The sequence below is a fragment of the Melanerpes formicivorus genome, unplaced genomic scaffold (genome assembly GCF_026170545.1).
Source record: "Melanerpes formicivorus ecotype bairdi unplaced genomic scaffold, bMelFor1.0.p_v2 SCAF_4, whole genome shotgun sequence".
NCBI classification, from domain to species: Eukaryota; Metazoa; Chordata; class Aves; order Piciformes; family Picidae; genus Melanerpes; species Melanerpes formicivorus.
In genome coordinates, this window is record NW_027142356.1 from 25,345,817 (window position 1) to 25,360,524 (window position 14,708).

The following is a 14,708-nucleotide window of genomic DNA, read 5'->3' on the forward strand; positions in this document are numbered from 1 at the left end:
TCCCCTCTTCCAGCTCGAAGTCATTGCCCCTTGTCTTGTCACTCCAAGCCCTTGTCAAAAGTCCCTCCCCAGCTTTCCTAGAGCCCCCTTCAGATACTGGAAGGTTGCTCTAAGGTCTCCCTGAAGCCTTCTCTTCTCCAGGCCGAACAGCCCAAACTCTCTCAGCCAGTTCCCAGAGGGGAGGCTCTCCAGCCCTCTGATCATCTTTGTGGCCTCCACTGGACCTGCTCCAGAAGGATCCTGAACAGTCTGTGCCCCACACTTTGTGATTTTTAGAGTGAATTTACTCAAAGCATTAAAAGATGCATCCTTTAGTGGGAGATAGGAAGGGATCCCATCAGACAAACCAGACTCTCTCTGATCACCCATCAAGGTTACCAGGAGTTCTGCAGGAGTTTGCTCAAATTCCTGTCCACTGCATGCACTGCTGAGATAAAAGGCAGCAGAGCCTTGCCTGCTGCAGATGGCTTTGGTTTTGGTGGCAAAACCAGGAGGGTGGTAGAAAACTGATCCCCCACCAAATAGGTTCCACTAGATAGTGGCTAAGGTCCCCCTCCTCCTGGGGAAGAGGCAATAATCCTTTTATAAAGGTGTATTTAGTTGTTTGGGTTTTTTTAATCAGTACTGACCTGATGTCCTGAGAGATGAGATTGGGACTCTTCCTGTGCCACAAGCAGTGGGGAGAACAAACCAAACTTCTTGAAATAAGAGGTGGTTTCCTGCAGGAAAAGAGGCAGCTAGCATGAAATTGAGAGCATGGTGGCTATTCTTAACTAGCTCATGAATCATGTGAAGCTCATCTCAGTATTTCCCAGAAAATTAAGATGTCACTAACATATCATCTGAAATGCCTCTAAATTATCAGCCTAGCAGTCCAAACAGCAGTTAATGACTGTCAAATAGCAGTTGAAAATCAGGAGCAAACAACAGTTTTGACATGAGACTGTGATAAGAGACTTGTCTAGCTTACAGCAATCTTGCCCCTCAGTCAGGGGAGACTCCCATCCAAGCTTAATACTTCACTTGTTCTTTGCCATCTGATCTGTTACTATGCCAGCAAGGTGCTGGTTCTGCTGATGTTCTCCTGCCCGGATTTCTGGGTGCCAAAGCTTACTGCTGCTTCTACAGATGGCAAATCTCTAGGAATGGGTGTACCACACAGTGCTACTCCCATCCTACAGGTGATGCGGGCCTGGCATCAGCCTCTGATTTATCCCACTTGAAAATCTGGCTATGCCAGCATGCTGCAGGAGTGGTCAAATGGCAAACCTTGGTGCCTTTTGAACTACAGACCAGCAGGACAGTTTAATTAGTGAAGATCTGACGCACTGCTGTAAGCAGAAGCATGCCAGGCTTTGCATTTGGCTGATGTACCTCATATTCATAGTTTCATAGTTTCATAGTTTCATTCAGGGTTGGAAGGGACCACAAGGATCATCTAGTTCCAACCCCCCTGCCATGGGCAGGGACACCCCACACTAGATCAGGCTGGCCAGAGCCTCATCCAGCCTGCTCTTGAACACCCCCAGGGATGGGGCCTCGACCACCTCCCTGGACAACCCATTCCAGGGTTTCACCACTCTCATGGTGAAGAATCTCCTCCTCACATCCAGCCTGAATCTCCCCACCTCCAGCTTCATTCCATTCCCCCTAGTCCTATCACTACCTGAGATCCTGAGAAGTCCTTCCCTGAGAAGTCCTTCATAGACTGGCTCAGGTTGGGAGGGACCTCAGAGATCATCTGCACCAACCCCGCTGCCATGGGCAGGGTCACCTTTCAACTCGACTTGGTTGCCTGGCTTGAAGTAACCCCAGCCTGGCCTGAAACAGCCCCAGGAAGGAAGCATCCACAACCTCCCTGGGCAACCTGTTCCACAGTCTCACCACCCTCGTATTGAAGAACTTCTTCCTAAGATCCAGTCTAACCCTGCTCTGCCTCAGCTGCAAACCATTCTCCCTTGTCCTGTTTCTAGACACCCTTATGAAAAGTCCCTCTGCAGCCTTCCTTAAGGATCCCCTCAGGTACTGGAAGGCAGTTGTAAAGTCCCCCCAGAGTCTTCTCCAGACTAAACATGCCCAGCCTTCTCAGCATATCCACCCAGCTGCACTTGTTCCTGTGCAACCTGATCGCAGTGACCCTGCTTTAGGAAGGGGTTTGGATTAGGTGATCTCCAAGATGTCCCTTCCAACCCTCACCATTCTGTGATTCTGTAAAGCAAAGCCCCTTCCTTGTCCTCCGGGTGGCAGTAAAAATGCAAAGCTCCTTTTGCAAGAAGATTTTCTGCCTTGAGCTAGCCAACATTTTTGAAAGTATTCCTCTACAGCTCAGGACTGGTCAGATTTTGGTAGTATCTGAGGTTGGGATGCGATGCAAAAGCGGAGGGAAATGTATTATCCAGCTGGCTACTTGAGTGCTGGTGGTGTAGAGAGATGTCTTGCTGACAATTCCCCAGTTGAAGACAACTTGGCTGTGGACATTTTGTAATTTTAATTGCAACTTGCTTGGAGCCTTGGTCCTAAGCCTTGTCCTTTGGAGAAATCCTTTCGTGGGTGCTCACCCTGAGGTTACAGCTTTTAGAATATGAATGGTCAGGGACAAAACATTTGGGTGAAATGGAGGACGCAGTCAGGTGAGATGGGTTTTGGTCAACATTAACTTGCTGCCTGTGCACCTGCCAAGCTGGGATTTTGTGTTTATTGCCTAATCTGGAGGTAGTTTCCTCAGGGGAGGCACTGACTGGGGGGTGTTTGTATTTATCTGTATAAATCTCTAGGAATTACTATATCATTGGGCTCTGAGTGGTAAAACCCCCAAAATCCTCAGTGACAATTTCTGTGAAGCTTGTTGTCAATGCTGGATTCAAATCCGTGCTCTGCTGGCCATCTGCGGGTAAAACACACCTGAAAATCATCGCTTCCATGAAGGAATTTCGGGCACTTCGGCTTTTTTGGCCAGGATGGAGTCTTGCCCTCAGTCTTCCCCAGCTTTGTATGCTGAGCTGGGGGTGACCCGTGGCGGCTGGGGGATGAAAGGTGGGCACTGGGGCTCCTAGTTCCCCGAGGGATACCTGGCAGGGCCAGCGCTGCTCCCCGCTCATCCCCGGGCGGGGGTTCTCATAGACCAGCCATTTCTGGTGCGCTCCCCTTCATGCCCCGAGGCGCGGCCAGCACCATTTCTCCACCTCCGCCCTCACGGGATGGCAGCGGCAACGATGCCGGCAGCGGGTCCGCCCCGTCGGGGGCGTCTCCGTGGCGGTGCGGGGCCGCCTCCCTTGTCCCCGCCCCTCGGCTCCCCAGTCGCGGCCGCGGCTGGACGGGAGCGGTTCCGAACGGCGTTGCCTGCCCGTCCGTCCCGTCCCGTCCTGAACCGAGCCGGGTGCGGGTGGGAGCCGCCGCCCCATGCGCTGAGGGGGCGGCGGGATGGGGCCGCGGGGCGCCGGCGGCTGGGCTGGCCGCGCTGGGGAGCCGGCTGCCGGCTGGACGTGCCTCTTGCCGCTGCTGCTGTGCGCTGCGCTCCGGAGCCTGCTGGCCAGCCCCGGCAGTGAGGGTGAGCGACGGGAACGGGGTGTCAGGGCTGGCGGGGTCGGGGGGGCTGCGCCGCTTCCAGCTCACCCGGCTCCGTTTGAGAACATTTTGGGTGGGGGTGCAGGGTGGGGGCGCTCAGCCAGCGGGGAAGGCAGCCGGCACCGGCCGCTAGGGCTCGGGGAGGAGGTCCCGGGGCAGGGAGCGATGCCGTAGGGTGCGGGCAGGCTCGGAGGAGGCTTACACAGATGCCTTGGCACGGGTGGGTTCTGTTTTTAGGGGGAGGAGGGTGCATGCGATGTTTCCCAGGTGGGTTTGCCCGGGTGGGTAGCTAGCGGCTCGCAGCGGGGCTCTGTAACCCGCAACGCAGCGGAGTCGGGCTGCTGGGGACGAGGGGTTTGGGGTTTTTTAAAACCTTTTTTCCTCCCCCGTGGACATCAGCGTGTCCAGGCTTCTTGTCTAGCAGGGTCCTTTCAGGCTTTCAAACCAAAGTGGGGGTTTGATTTTTGTTTTTTGTCCCCCCCAGCCTCTCTGTCCGTGGTGCTCGGGAACTGCTTGGGGGGCTCTTTTATTAAATAATCTCCTTAATTGTGGATCCTTGGGCAGTCTGTAATGTGACAGCAATGGGTGAAGTTCAGTATCCGAAGGGGATGCCAGCGGCTTGGGAAGCAGCAGGGCTGGCTTTCGTGATGCTCCCTTATTATTTGTGAAACTCCTTTAGAGGGGAAATGAGGAAGGATGGCAGGGCTGGGGGAAGCAAAATCGTCCCAGGATTTCAAAGATATGGCCTGAGGTGGAATTTATTTTGGAGACCGAAAATAATGTGAATCATAGTTTTCTTAAAAATTCGGGTCTGGAAAAAGGGGGGAAATGCTGCTCCTGTGTGTGTGAAAATAGCACAAGTGCACTGGCTTGAGGAGGTGATGGAAATGGCTTTGGCTGATGGTTAGGTAATGGTGAGCCCAATTCTTCTGCTCTCGTCGCAATTTCGAATGATTTCACCCGTGGGAGGGATGCTGGGGAGGTGGCGTGGCTGCTTCCGAAGGGCTTTCCCTCTTACCTACCCGTCTCTTGGGAGGCACGTTGTCCTGCACCCTCCCCGCTGCCCCGCTACGGGCTGGGAGATGCTCCGAGTCCTGTCTCCATCAGCCTTGCCAGTTCTCGGAACATCTCTGGGTAGCGCTGAGGGAGTCTAAAGGGACCGTTCCCTGAGCGAAAAGGTGACTGCGTGAGCAGGGGACTCATACACGCTGGGAAATAGGGACTGGGAAGGATTAAGGAAGCTGCCCAGCGAAGGGGTTTGGTGGCATCTTCACAGGGAGGTTGCAGAGGAGCATTACGGCGCTGACGAGCAGCGTGAGGGCTTGCCTCACGCTCTCTCCCACCCTATTCTTCTGACTGCTGCTCTCTAATTTCTGGCTCTTCGGCGAATTCCAAGCTAAAGGCTGCTGGTAGGAGAGCTCTGAGTGTAGACCTGAACTTCCTGGGTGCCCGCTGCCCTTCGCTGCTGGGAGATTTATTTGTAAACAAGCATTCTGTGACAAGTGCTGCTCGCAGCAGGTCTCCACTGCCCGTTACTATTGAGCAGCTCCGCTTCTGGGAACGGCTCAGCCCTGCAAAATGTGAGGCTGAGCGCAGCTGATGGTCCCCCTGCCTCGCTCTGTGCCACTGAGGCTCATCGCCAGTTTGGGCTCTGAAAGTTTAGCTGGATGAGGGAGATCCTCTCCCGAGGTTAGTTGTCCTGTTCAGCTGGTTGGGAACTTTACTTTTGCTCGGCTGGAGGTGGCCATCTTAGACCTGGGAATCACGATTTCAAAAGTTGGTGGTGGCGTTTGGGGTTGGTTTTTTGTTTGTTTTGTTTTTTATTCTCCCAAATCCTACACTGATGACTGAACTTAATCTGAGTCCAGATCGATCTGAGTTTCCAAGCGGAATGATTCCAGGATTCTGAGATTCCAGGATACCACTCACCATAGTTAAACTACTTAGCTGGTAGCCTCTGCTGTGTGGGCATCTCACACATACGTAGCAGCATAGGGAATGACAAACCCTTACCTTTACTTTTTTCTTTCTTCCTTTCTTTCTCTCTTTTTTTTTTTTTCCCTTTCCTTTAATCCCACATCACATTTTTCTGTCTCTTGCTGTACTCCAGGATGACTTCACAGGATAAGATCTATGCTGTGAACAATTCCCAGAGCATGATTTTCTGTTTTACCCTCTAGTGGAGGGACATGTAGGAGAAAAGGCTTTGAAAATCTAGGTTAAGATTGGAAGGAGAAGGGAGGTAAAAAAAAAAAGTAAATTCAATGTTTTGAGTTCCTTAGCATCAAAATAGCTTTTTTTGCAAGGTAGCTGAGATTCAGGAGCTCTTGTCACTAAGGGAATCATAGAATTGGGTGGAAAACACCTTTGAGATCATTGAGTCCAAGCAATATGGTGAATTATTGAGTGTCCAGCCCATTTATAACCCTGGTCACCCTCAGAGATATCTTCTGTTAAGGATTGAAGGATATACTTTGGGAAAATGGGCTCTCTTCCCCCCCCCCCCCCCCCCCCCCAGTTTTCCCATAATAGGGAAATAGAATGGCTTTTAATTTCAATCTCAGTTTATATATTAAAAGCACCTTTATATATAAAACTCATACCAAAATCACTTCTGTATTAAAGCATGTAGTGAAGAATGGAAGCTCAGTGCTGCCTCATGCATTTTTCCAGTATTCTTTGGCCACTATTTTTAACTCTTTAGCAGAGCTCATTGATGAGAACCAGGCATTTCCTCCTTCCCTTTGCTTTTACAAATTCAGGAATTAGTTGGGAAGAGATATTCTGATGAGCACACCCAAAAGTGTTACAGAATTCTGAAGTGCTGCTATTCCAGGAGTGCATTATTGCTTGCAAATTTAATTTCTTATGATACCAGGGTGTGAGAGGCGAACCAGCAGTATGTGATAGGGCTGCTTGCACCTCCTACCGTCTAAAGAGACATGTTTGAAATCTTTGTTACACTTACAAGGGTCTGGGAGGTGGCATCATCAAATGACTTAGGCTGGAAGGGATCTGGTCCAACCCCCCTGCCATGGGCAGGGACACCTCTCACCTAGACTCAGCTGTTCAAGGCCTCATCCAACCTGGCCTTGAACACCCTCAGGGAGGAGGCATCCGCAGCCTCTTCCAGGGTCTCACCACCTTCGTACTGAAGAACTTCTTCCTAAGATCCAGTCTCTCCCTCAGCTTCAAACCACCCCCCCTTGTCCTGTCTCTAGACACCCTCATGAGAAGTCACTCTGCAGCCTTCCTGTAGGATCCCATCAGGTACTGGAAGGCAGCTCTAAGGTGCCCCTAGATTCTTCTATTCTCCAGGCTGAATAAGCCCAGCTTCCTCAGCCTATCCTCATGGCAGAGATGCTCCAGTCCTTGGATCATCTTTGTGGCCCTTCTGTAGACTAACTCTAGCAGCTCTGTGTTCTTCTTCTGCTGAGGACACCAGAACTGTATGCAGTATTTGAAGTGCAGTCTCACAAGAGCAGAGATCATCTATTCCAACCCCCTGCCATGGGCAGGGGTGCCTAATTATACAAATAATTTCTGTAAAAACCAGAATGAAGTAATTGTTTAAAGACCTTCCTCCCTCCTCTCCTCCCCTCTGAACTCCATGATTTGTTACGCATCGCCTGTGGCTTTGGATTAGTTTGCAGATCTCATTTGGACATCACCCAGCTGACCTTAAAAAGTGTCATGTGGGCAAATTATTACAAGGATGGGGCATGTTCCATCTGATGGCTTCTAGCACAGGAACTCCTTGCATAATTGTCACTGCATGCAAAGTGGGTTGAATGTTAGGGCTTTTCAGCAGCAGTGTGTGTGCTGATGAGGCAGTGCAGGAGCAACCAGCTGTGTTGTTAAGCACATCAGAAGATAAAAAGAGAAAATGTTTGAAATGATGATGTTGACTTCAATAGACAAAGGTGAGAAAGACAAAATGAATGTCTGACTTTGGAATGTATTTATTTTTAGGTTAGAAGGATATTGGTGGGATGCTGGATGAGGTTGCCCAGGGAGGTTGTGTGGCCTTGAACACCCCCAGGGAGGTTGGAAGATGCTTTGAGCAACCTGGTCTAGTGGGAGGTGTCCCTGCCCATGACAGGGAGGTGGAAATAGATGGTCTTCAAGATCCCTTCCAACCTAAACCATTCTATGATTCTTTAGATACAAACTCCTCTGTTTGGTCCTCTCCTGCTTAATTACTTTTAGGATTTTTTGAAGCTTACTTTATTCACAGCTTGCATTGGATTGGAAGTGACCCTCAAAGATCATCTTGATCAACTCCTCTGCAGGCAGCAGGGGCATCTCCAACTAGAGCAGGCTGACCAGGGACACGTCAAGGCTGATCTTGAATGTCTTCAGGGGTGGGATCTCAATCACATCCCTGGGCAACATGTCCCAGTGTTTCACCACTCTCATTGTGCAGAACTTCTTCCTGATATCCAACCTAAATCTCCCCTGTTCCAGTTTCAAACCATTGCCCCTTGTCCTGTCACTACAAGCCCTTCTAATCAGCCTCTTCCTAGCCTTCCTGTAGGGCCCTTTCAGCTCTAGGGTCTTCCTGGAGCCTTCTCTTCTCCAGTCCGAACAGCCCCAACTTTCTCAGCCTGTCTTCATAGGAGAGGTGCTTCAGCACTCTGATCCTCTTGGTGGCCCTCCTCTGAACCCTCTCCAGCAGGTCTGTGTCTCTTGCACTGGAGGCTCCAGAGCTGAACACAGCACTGCAGGTGAGGCCTCAGCAGAGCAGAGGCAGAATCAGCTGTCTCCACCTCTGGCCATGCTGCTTTTGATGCAGCCCAGGCTACCATTTGCCTTCTGGGCTGCTGGTGTCCATTGCTGGCTCATGTCCAGCTTCTCACTCACCAGCACCCCCAAGTCCTTTTCTGCAGGGCTGCTCTCAATCTCATCATCCCCCAGTCTGGAATGACATTGAGGGTTGCCTTTTTTTTTTTTTCCCCCTTTAAAATCTTTCTCTTCATGTATCATTTTTAGTTTGAATGAACGAATGAGCACAGTTTCAACGTGTGGGTCTAGTGCAGGCAAGAATAAGGGAAGGTTGGTATTTGCAGATTATTCGTGGCAGAGCCTGGGATGAGCCTCCCTGTTCTCAGCTTGTGCCTTGTGTGTGTTGTTTTCATACTGATTGTATAATTGCTGTTCTGTGCCTGGCTGCAGAAAGGCATATTTAGGTATAACATCAAAATGTTTGGCTTTAATCAGCGAGTAAAGTCTTTTTCAAGGAGTATTTTGGGGTACTTAATAGAAGCAGGTGAAAATAGCCTTAATTTTTGTGTCAATTAATCTGGTGCTTTGAATAAAATCACTCATGAGCAGAAGGTTTTGTTTATTGGGTTGCTTTTCATGTGGTTGGCTGTGGATGCCATGGATGCACAGAGCTGCTGGGGTTTGTGTCGTTCTGGAGGATTTCTGCGGTGCTGTGTCCAGCTTTGGGGCCCCCAGCACAAGAGAGACATGGACCTGATGGAGTGTGACTCCAACACTGCTAGCATGGCCATACCTTGTGTGTGCAGAAGGGGTCAGTTTGATCATTCCTGCTTTGTGAAGAGGCTCTGAGGAGTTATCTGCTCTTCTTTCTGTGTGTTGGGATGGTTCCCTGTGTGCGCTCCGTGCCAGCAGAGTGTAGCCTCACAGCCCTGTGTTTATTTTACTCACAGGTGTAATCCCATTAGCTTCTAAATTTACTGTGGTCAAATTACAGGTATGAGGAAGGACAGCTCGTGTCTAATGGTCTTTTTGGGATCAGCCTGATGTGTGATAGATGGCTTTTCAGGAGGCTGTAAAATGACTCAGTCATGGCTTTCAAATGGAAACCAGCAGCTGAGTTTATGGGTGAGAGCTCCGCTGTCTAATGACGGGGGTTTATAAAAGGGCAATAAACAGTCACAGAATCACAGAATGTTAGGGGCTGGAAGAGGCCTCATAAGATCATCCAGTCCACCCCCCCTGCCAGAGCAGGGTCAGCCAGGGCAGGTCACACAGGAATGTATCCAGGTGGGTTTTGAATATCTCCAGAGAGGGAGACTCCACAGCCTCCCTGGGCAGTCTGTTCCAGCGTTCTGTCACCCTCACAGTGAAAAAAATTTTCCTCACGTTTGCATGGAACTTCTTATCCTCAGCTTCCACCCATTGCCCCTTGTCCTGTCACTGGGCATCACCAAGAAGAGCCTGACTCCATCTTCCTGACACTGCCCTTCACATCTTTATAACCATGAATGAGGTCACCCCTCAGGCTCCTCTGCTCCAAGCTAAAGTGCCCCAGCTCCCTCAGCCTTTCCTCTGCAGGGAGATGTTCCACTGCCTTCAGCATCTTTGCGGCTCTGTACTGGACTCTTTCAAGCAGTTCCCTGAGGTCCTTCTTGACCTAAGGGTCCCAGAACTGGCCACAGTATCCAGATGTGGCCTCACCAGAGTAGAGGGGGAGGAGAGCCTCTCTTGACCTACTCACCACACCCCTTCTAAGACCCCCCCAGAATGGCATTGGCCTTCTCGGCCCCAAGAACACATTGGCTCATGGTCACCTTCCTTCCACTAGGACCCTCAGGGAATAATCCCTGATAGAATTATGGATTCAGAGAATGGGTGGGGTTGCAAAAGACTTTAAAGAATGTCTGGTTCCAACCCCCTGCCAGGGGCAGGACACCTTCCATTAGACCAGCTTGCTCAATGCCCCATCCAACCTGGCCTTGAACACCTCCGGGGGGGCCATCCACAGCTTCCCTGGGCAACCTGTTCTAGTGTCTCACCACCCTCACTGTCAAGAATTTTTCCAATCTCATCTCAGTCTCCCTTCTTCCAGCACAAAACCGTTGCCACTCATCTTGTCACTGCAAGCCCTTGTCAAAAGTCCCTCCCCAGCTCTCCTGTAGCACCATTTCAGATACTGGAAGGCTGCTCTAAGGTCTCCCTGAAACCTTCTCTTCTCCAAGCTAAACAACCTCAACTTTCTCAGACTGTCTTCATAGGAGAAATGCTCCTGTCCCTTTGACCATTGTCGTGGCCTCCTCTGGACCTGCTCTCAATCTTCCATGTCCTCCTTGTGCTGGGAGCTCCAGAGCTGGACACAGTGCTGCAGTTGGGGTTGGATGAGACCTGCCCAATCTTTCAGCCTTTGAGCTGTGTTTGCAGCCATCTGTTCCTGTAAATTCCCAGGTCTTGAACAGTGATGAGATTTCAATATTACTCAGGGATGTCAGGGAAGTGAGGCTCTGCCTCCTGCCACAAAACCAAAACAAAACCCCCACCACAAACCAAAAAAAAACCCAAAACCAAACAAGCAAGGCTGCCCTCAGCTATATGTATAGACTCATAGAATCATAGAGTGGTTTGGGTTGAAAGGGACCTTGGAGATCATCCAGTTCCAAACCCCCTGCCATGGGCAGGGACACCTTTTGCTAAATCAGGTTGCTCAAGACCTCATCTAACCTGGCCTTGAACACCTCCAGGAGGGGACATCCACAGCTTCCTTGGGTTGTGGTTCTCTGAGGGGATAGACAAACACCTGGGAAGAAATTTAATCATTCAGTATCAGTAAAGTGCATTTCATGGTGGTGTATTTCTGGGTGGACTTGAATCATTTGAATTGTTTTGCATGAGCTAAATCAGTGAAACTAAATGGAGAGCAGCCCTGCAGATGGGGCTTGTGGTGATGGTGGGTGAGAAGCTGGACATGAGCCAGCAAGGGGCTCAGAAGGCCAATGGCAACCTGGGCTGCATCAAAAGCAATGTGGCCAGCAGATGGAGAGAGGTGATTCTGCCCCTCTGCTCTGTTGAGTCCTCACCTGCAGTGCTGTGTCCAGCTCTGGACCCCCCAACATGAGAAGGATATGGACCTGCTCCAGAGGAGGCCACGATGATGATCAGAGTTCTGGGACACCTCTGCTGTGGGAACAGGCTGAGAGAACTGGGGATGTTCGTCCTGGAAATGGAGAAGGCTCCAGGGAGAATTTAGAGCCTTATACCTGTGGTGATAGGACAAGGGGCAATGGTTTGAAAGTGGGCAAGATGACCTTTGAAGGGTCCCTTTCAACCCAATGCAACCTCTGAAGCTGTGAAATTAGCTGTACACTTCCCTTTAACTTTATTACCCAACCCCCCCGTGTCAGTTTAGTCGGTCCATCTTTGCTTTACTACCATATGTAGTTTCCCCCCAAAGTCTGGTGGCCATGTGCTGTTCCCTCTCACAACCTCTGCCCTCTTCCTTGAGCAGAACTAGAAGGCATAAAGTGTCTGAAAAGCCTGAAAAGCCAACAGATCATCTGAAAACATCTTTTTACTCCTGAATGCTATCCCAGCATTATGTCAGCTCCTTGTTTTTCTACTTGAGTGAGCTCAGTGGCAGCAGAGCAGTCATTATTGTCAACAGCAAGGCTTTAGTGGTGCTGGGCAGTGTGGGCTGGAGTCCACTGGTGGAGAGAGCTGACAGCCTTGACAGCTCTGGATGCGCCTGTGCCAAGCTGCTTTCCTTCTTTTGAGGCTGGTTATATGCACAGCAGAATCTGATCTCCATGGCTTTCTGGATAGCTTTTATGAATGGAGACCATGTTGCTTTTAGTTGGTAATGTGAAGAAAGATTGAGAGAGCTGGGACTGTTCAGCTTGGAGGGGAGGTGTCTGAAGGGGGATTGGCTTTGAGCTGGAAGAGGGGAGTTTTAGACTGGATATTAGGAAGAAGTTCTTGACAGTGAGAGTGGTGAGACACTGGAGCAGGTTGCCCAGGGAGGTTGTGGATGCTCCCTCCCCGGAGGTGTTTAATGCCAGACTGGATGAGGCCTTGAGCAACCTGGTCTAGTGGGGGTGTTCCTGCCCATGGAGAGGGGTTTGGAAGTGGATGATCTTTGAGGTCCCTTCCAACCCAAACCATTCTAGGATTCTGTAGTGCTCTGATTTAGGGAAGAAGGTGAGGTTTTGGCTCAACATTGCCAGCAGACGATGGGAAGCTGTTGGAATTTCAGGGCTTGACTTTGTGCCTGTGCTCAATAAAGTGCTTGCTTTAAGTACTGAATCATACAACCTTTTCTTTTTGAAAAGACCTTTAAGATCATTGATACCAAGGGGGGGTGTTGAAGAAACTGCCTGCCTCCTTCAAAGGCTTGCAGATGCCTTGGCAGTGATTGGAGGTCCTGGGGCTGCAGGTGGCACTGCCATTTTGTTTTTACAGGCAGCCTTGTTGTCAGGTTGCTGGTTGCAGGTGCTTTCTGTGGAAGTGTTTTTTTCATTCTAATGGCAGGTTGGTCCTTGCCCAGATGGCTTCCTCAAAAGATTTGTCCTATAGCCAGACTGGGGCTTTGTGGTGGTGTTGGTGCAGCATTGTTTGCAGTGCATCCCAGGAGTGAGGCTGGAAGTATTTTACCGACTTTTGGAGTGAGTCCAGAGGAGGCCACAAAGATGATCCAAGGACTGGAGCACCTCTGATATGAGGACAGGCTGAGGCAGCTGGGGTTGTTCTGCCTGGAGAAGAGAAGACTCTGGGAGGACCGTAGAGCTGCCTTCCAGTACCTGAATGGATCCTACAGGAAGGCTGCAGGGGACTTTTCATTAGGGTGTCTAGAAACAGGACAAGGGGCAATGGTTTGCAGCTGAGGGAGAGCAGGGTTAGCCTGCATCTTAGGAAGAAGTTCTTCAGTAGGAGGGTGGTGACACTGTGGAACAGGTTGCCCAGGGAGGTTGAAGTCCCTTGTAGAATTAACTCGGAAATTAGCAGGTAGACCTTACAAAGTATGGATTTGTGGTGCAGATTCTGATGCTTTGGCTCTTGCTCTGAAAGGGGAATCACGAAAATACTTGGAGCTGAGTGAAGCCAATGTAATAAAATTTCATTCTGCTGTTAATGTTAGTTTGTGAGTTCATGAAGTGGTGAGTGCCTTCTGCCTCCTGGGGGCTATCAATAACAGGTACTGCTTCAGCTGGCATTCTGCTGTAGCTGGTTTCCACTGATGGAAAACATAGAATGGGTTGGGTTGGAAGGTGCCTCAAAGATCATCCAGTTCCAACCCCCCTGCCATAGGCAGGGTCACCTCCCACTAAACCAGGTTGCTCAAGGCTTCATCCAACCTGGCCTTTAACACCTCCAGAAAGGGGACATCCACAACTTCCTTGGGAACCTGTTCCAGGATCTCAGCACCCTTACTGGAAAGCATTTCTTACTGATCTCCATTCTAAATCTGCCCTCTTCCAGCTCAAAGCCATTGACCCTTGTCTTGTCGCCACAAGCCCTTGTCAAATGTTCCCCCCCAACTCTTCTGTAACATCCTTCAGGTACTGGAAGTCTGCTCTAAGATCTCCCTGGAGCCTTCTGTTCTCCAGGTGGAACAGCCCCAATGCTCTCAGCCTGTCCTCACAGAAGGTTCTGCAGCCCTCTGATAATCTTTATAGCCTCCTCTGGATCCACTCCCCAACAGTTACATGTCCTTCTTGTACTGGGGGTACCACAACTGGACACAGAGCTCAAGGGGGGGGGTCTCAGCAGAGCTGAGTAGAGATGTTCCAGAGGTTCTTTGCTGTGTGTGTTTTGTCCCAAGTCAGCCTAGATATTGAATACAGAGCATCTGCTGTCTGGTGGCTTTGAATTCTTTCAAGACTTATTTTGTTTGGTTGTAGGCTTTCTTTAATTTTTGCCCTTTGTTCGTTTGCTCTGTTGTTGTTATTTTTCAATTTGTTTTTGCTTTCTTGGGCTGTTTTTGGCTGTCACATGTTGGTGTGCCTTGAACTGATCCTGTTTGAAGAAATACTTGGCCCAAAAGGGTGGGGGGGGAAGTTGAAAAATTAATGGCAACCATACTGCAGTAAAACCAGTGAAGATTTATGAGCAGGAAAACTTGGACTCATGAATAGAGAGTCCTCTGCAGTCAGTGTGTCCTGGTAGTGCTTCGAAGCCTGGGAGCGCAAGAGGAAGGCTGGGCAGGCTTGCAGCATAAGGAGAAAGCAGCTCCATTAATGATGATGTCTTTGACAGCTCTACCCCCTGCCTTGGGCAGAGGGAAGGAGGAGGAGAGCAGAGGCGTGAAGCTTGTTGGAAAGCCTGTGATGCTATTCAGGAGGCCTCCTGGTGAGGGTTCAGTGCACAGCGCTGCTGTCACCTCTCGTCATGCACCTTGACCCTCCACCCAGCAGAGTGTTTCAGCTCCT

At 50.2% G+C, this 14,708-nt stretch overlaps 1 protein-coding gene across 8 annotated transcripts in view; it reads left to right on the forward strand.

Moving 5' to 3' along the window:
• The first annotated feature begins 3,302 nt into the window (after positions 1–3,302).
• Positions 3,303–14,708, forward strand: part of EPHA5 (EPH receptor A5) — a 210,182-nt gene continuing 198,776 nt past the window's right edge. For 2 of the 8 annotated variants that reach the window (XM_068137381.1, XM_068137382.1), the window contains exon 1: positions 3,307–3,547. In XM_068137381.1, the coding sequence (XP_067993482.1) occupies positions 3,421–3,547 (127 nt within the window). In that variant the 5' untranslated portion in view covers positions 3,307–3,420. Of the gene's footprint in view, positions 3,548–14,708 lie in introns of all 8 variants that reach the window. The other 6 variants (XM_068137383.1, XM_068137384.1, XM_068137386.1 and 3 more) reach the window with 4 other exon arrangements.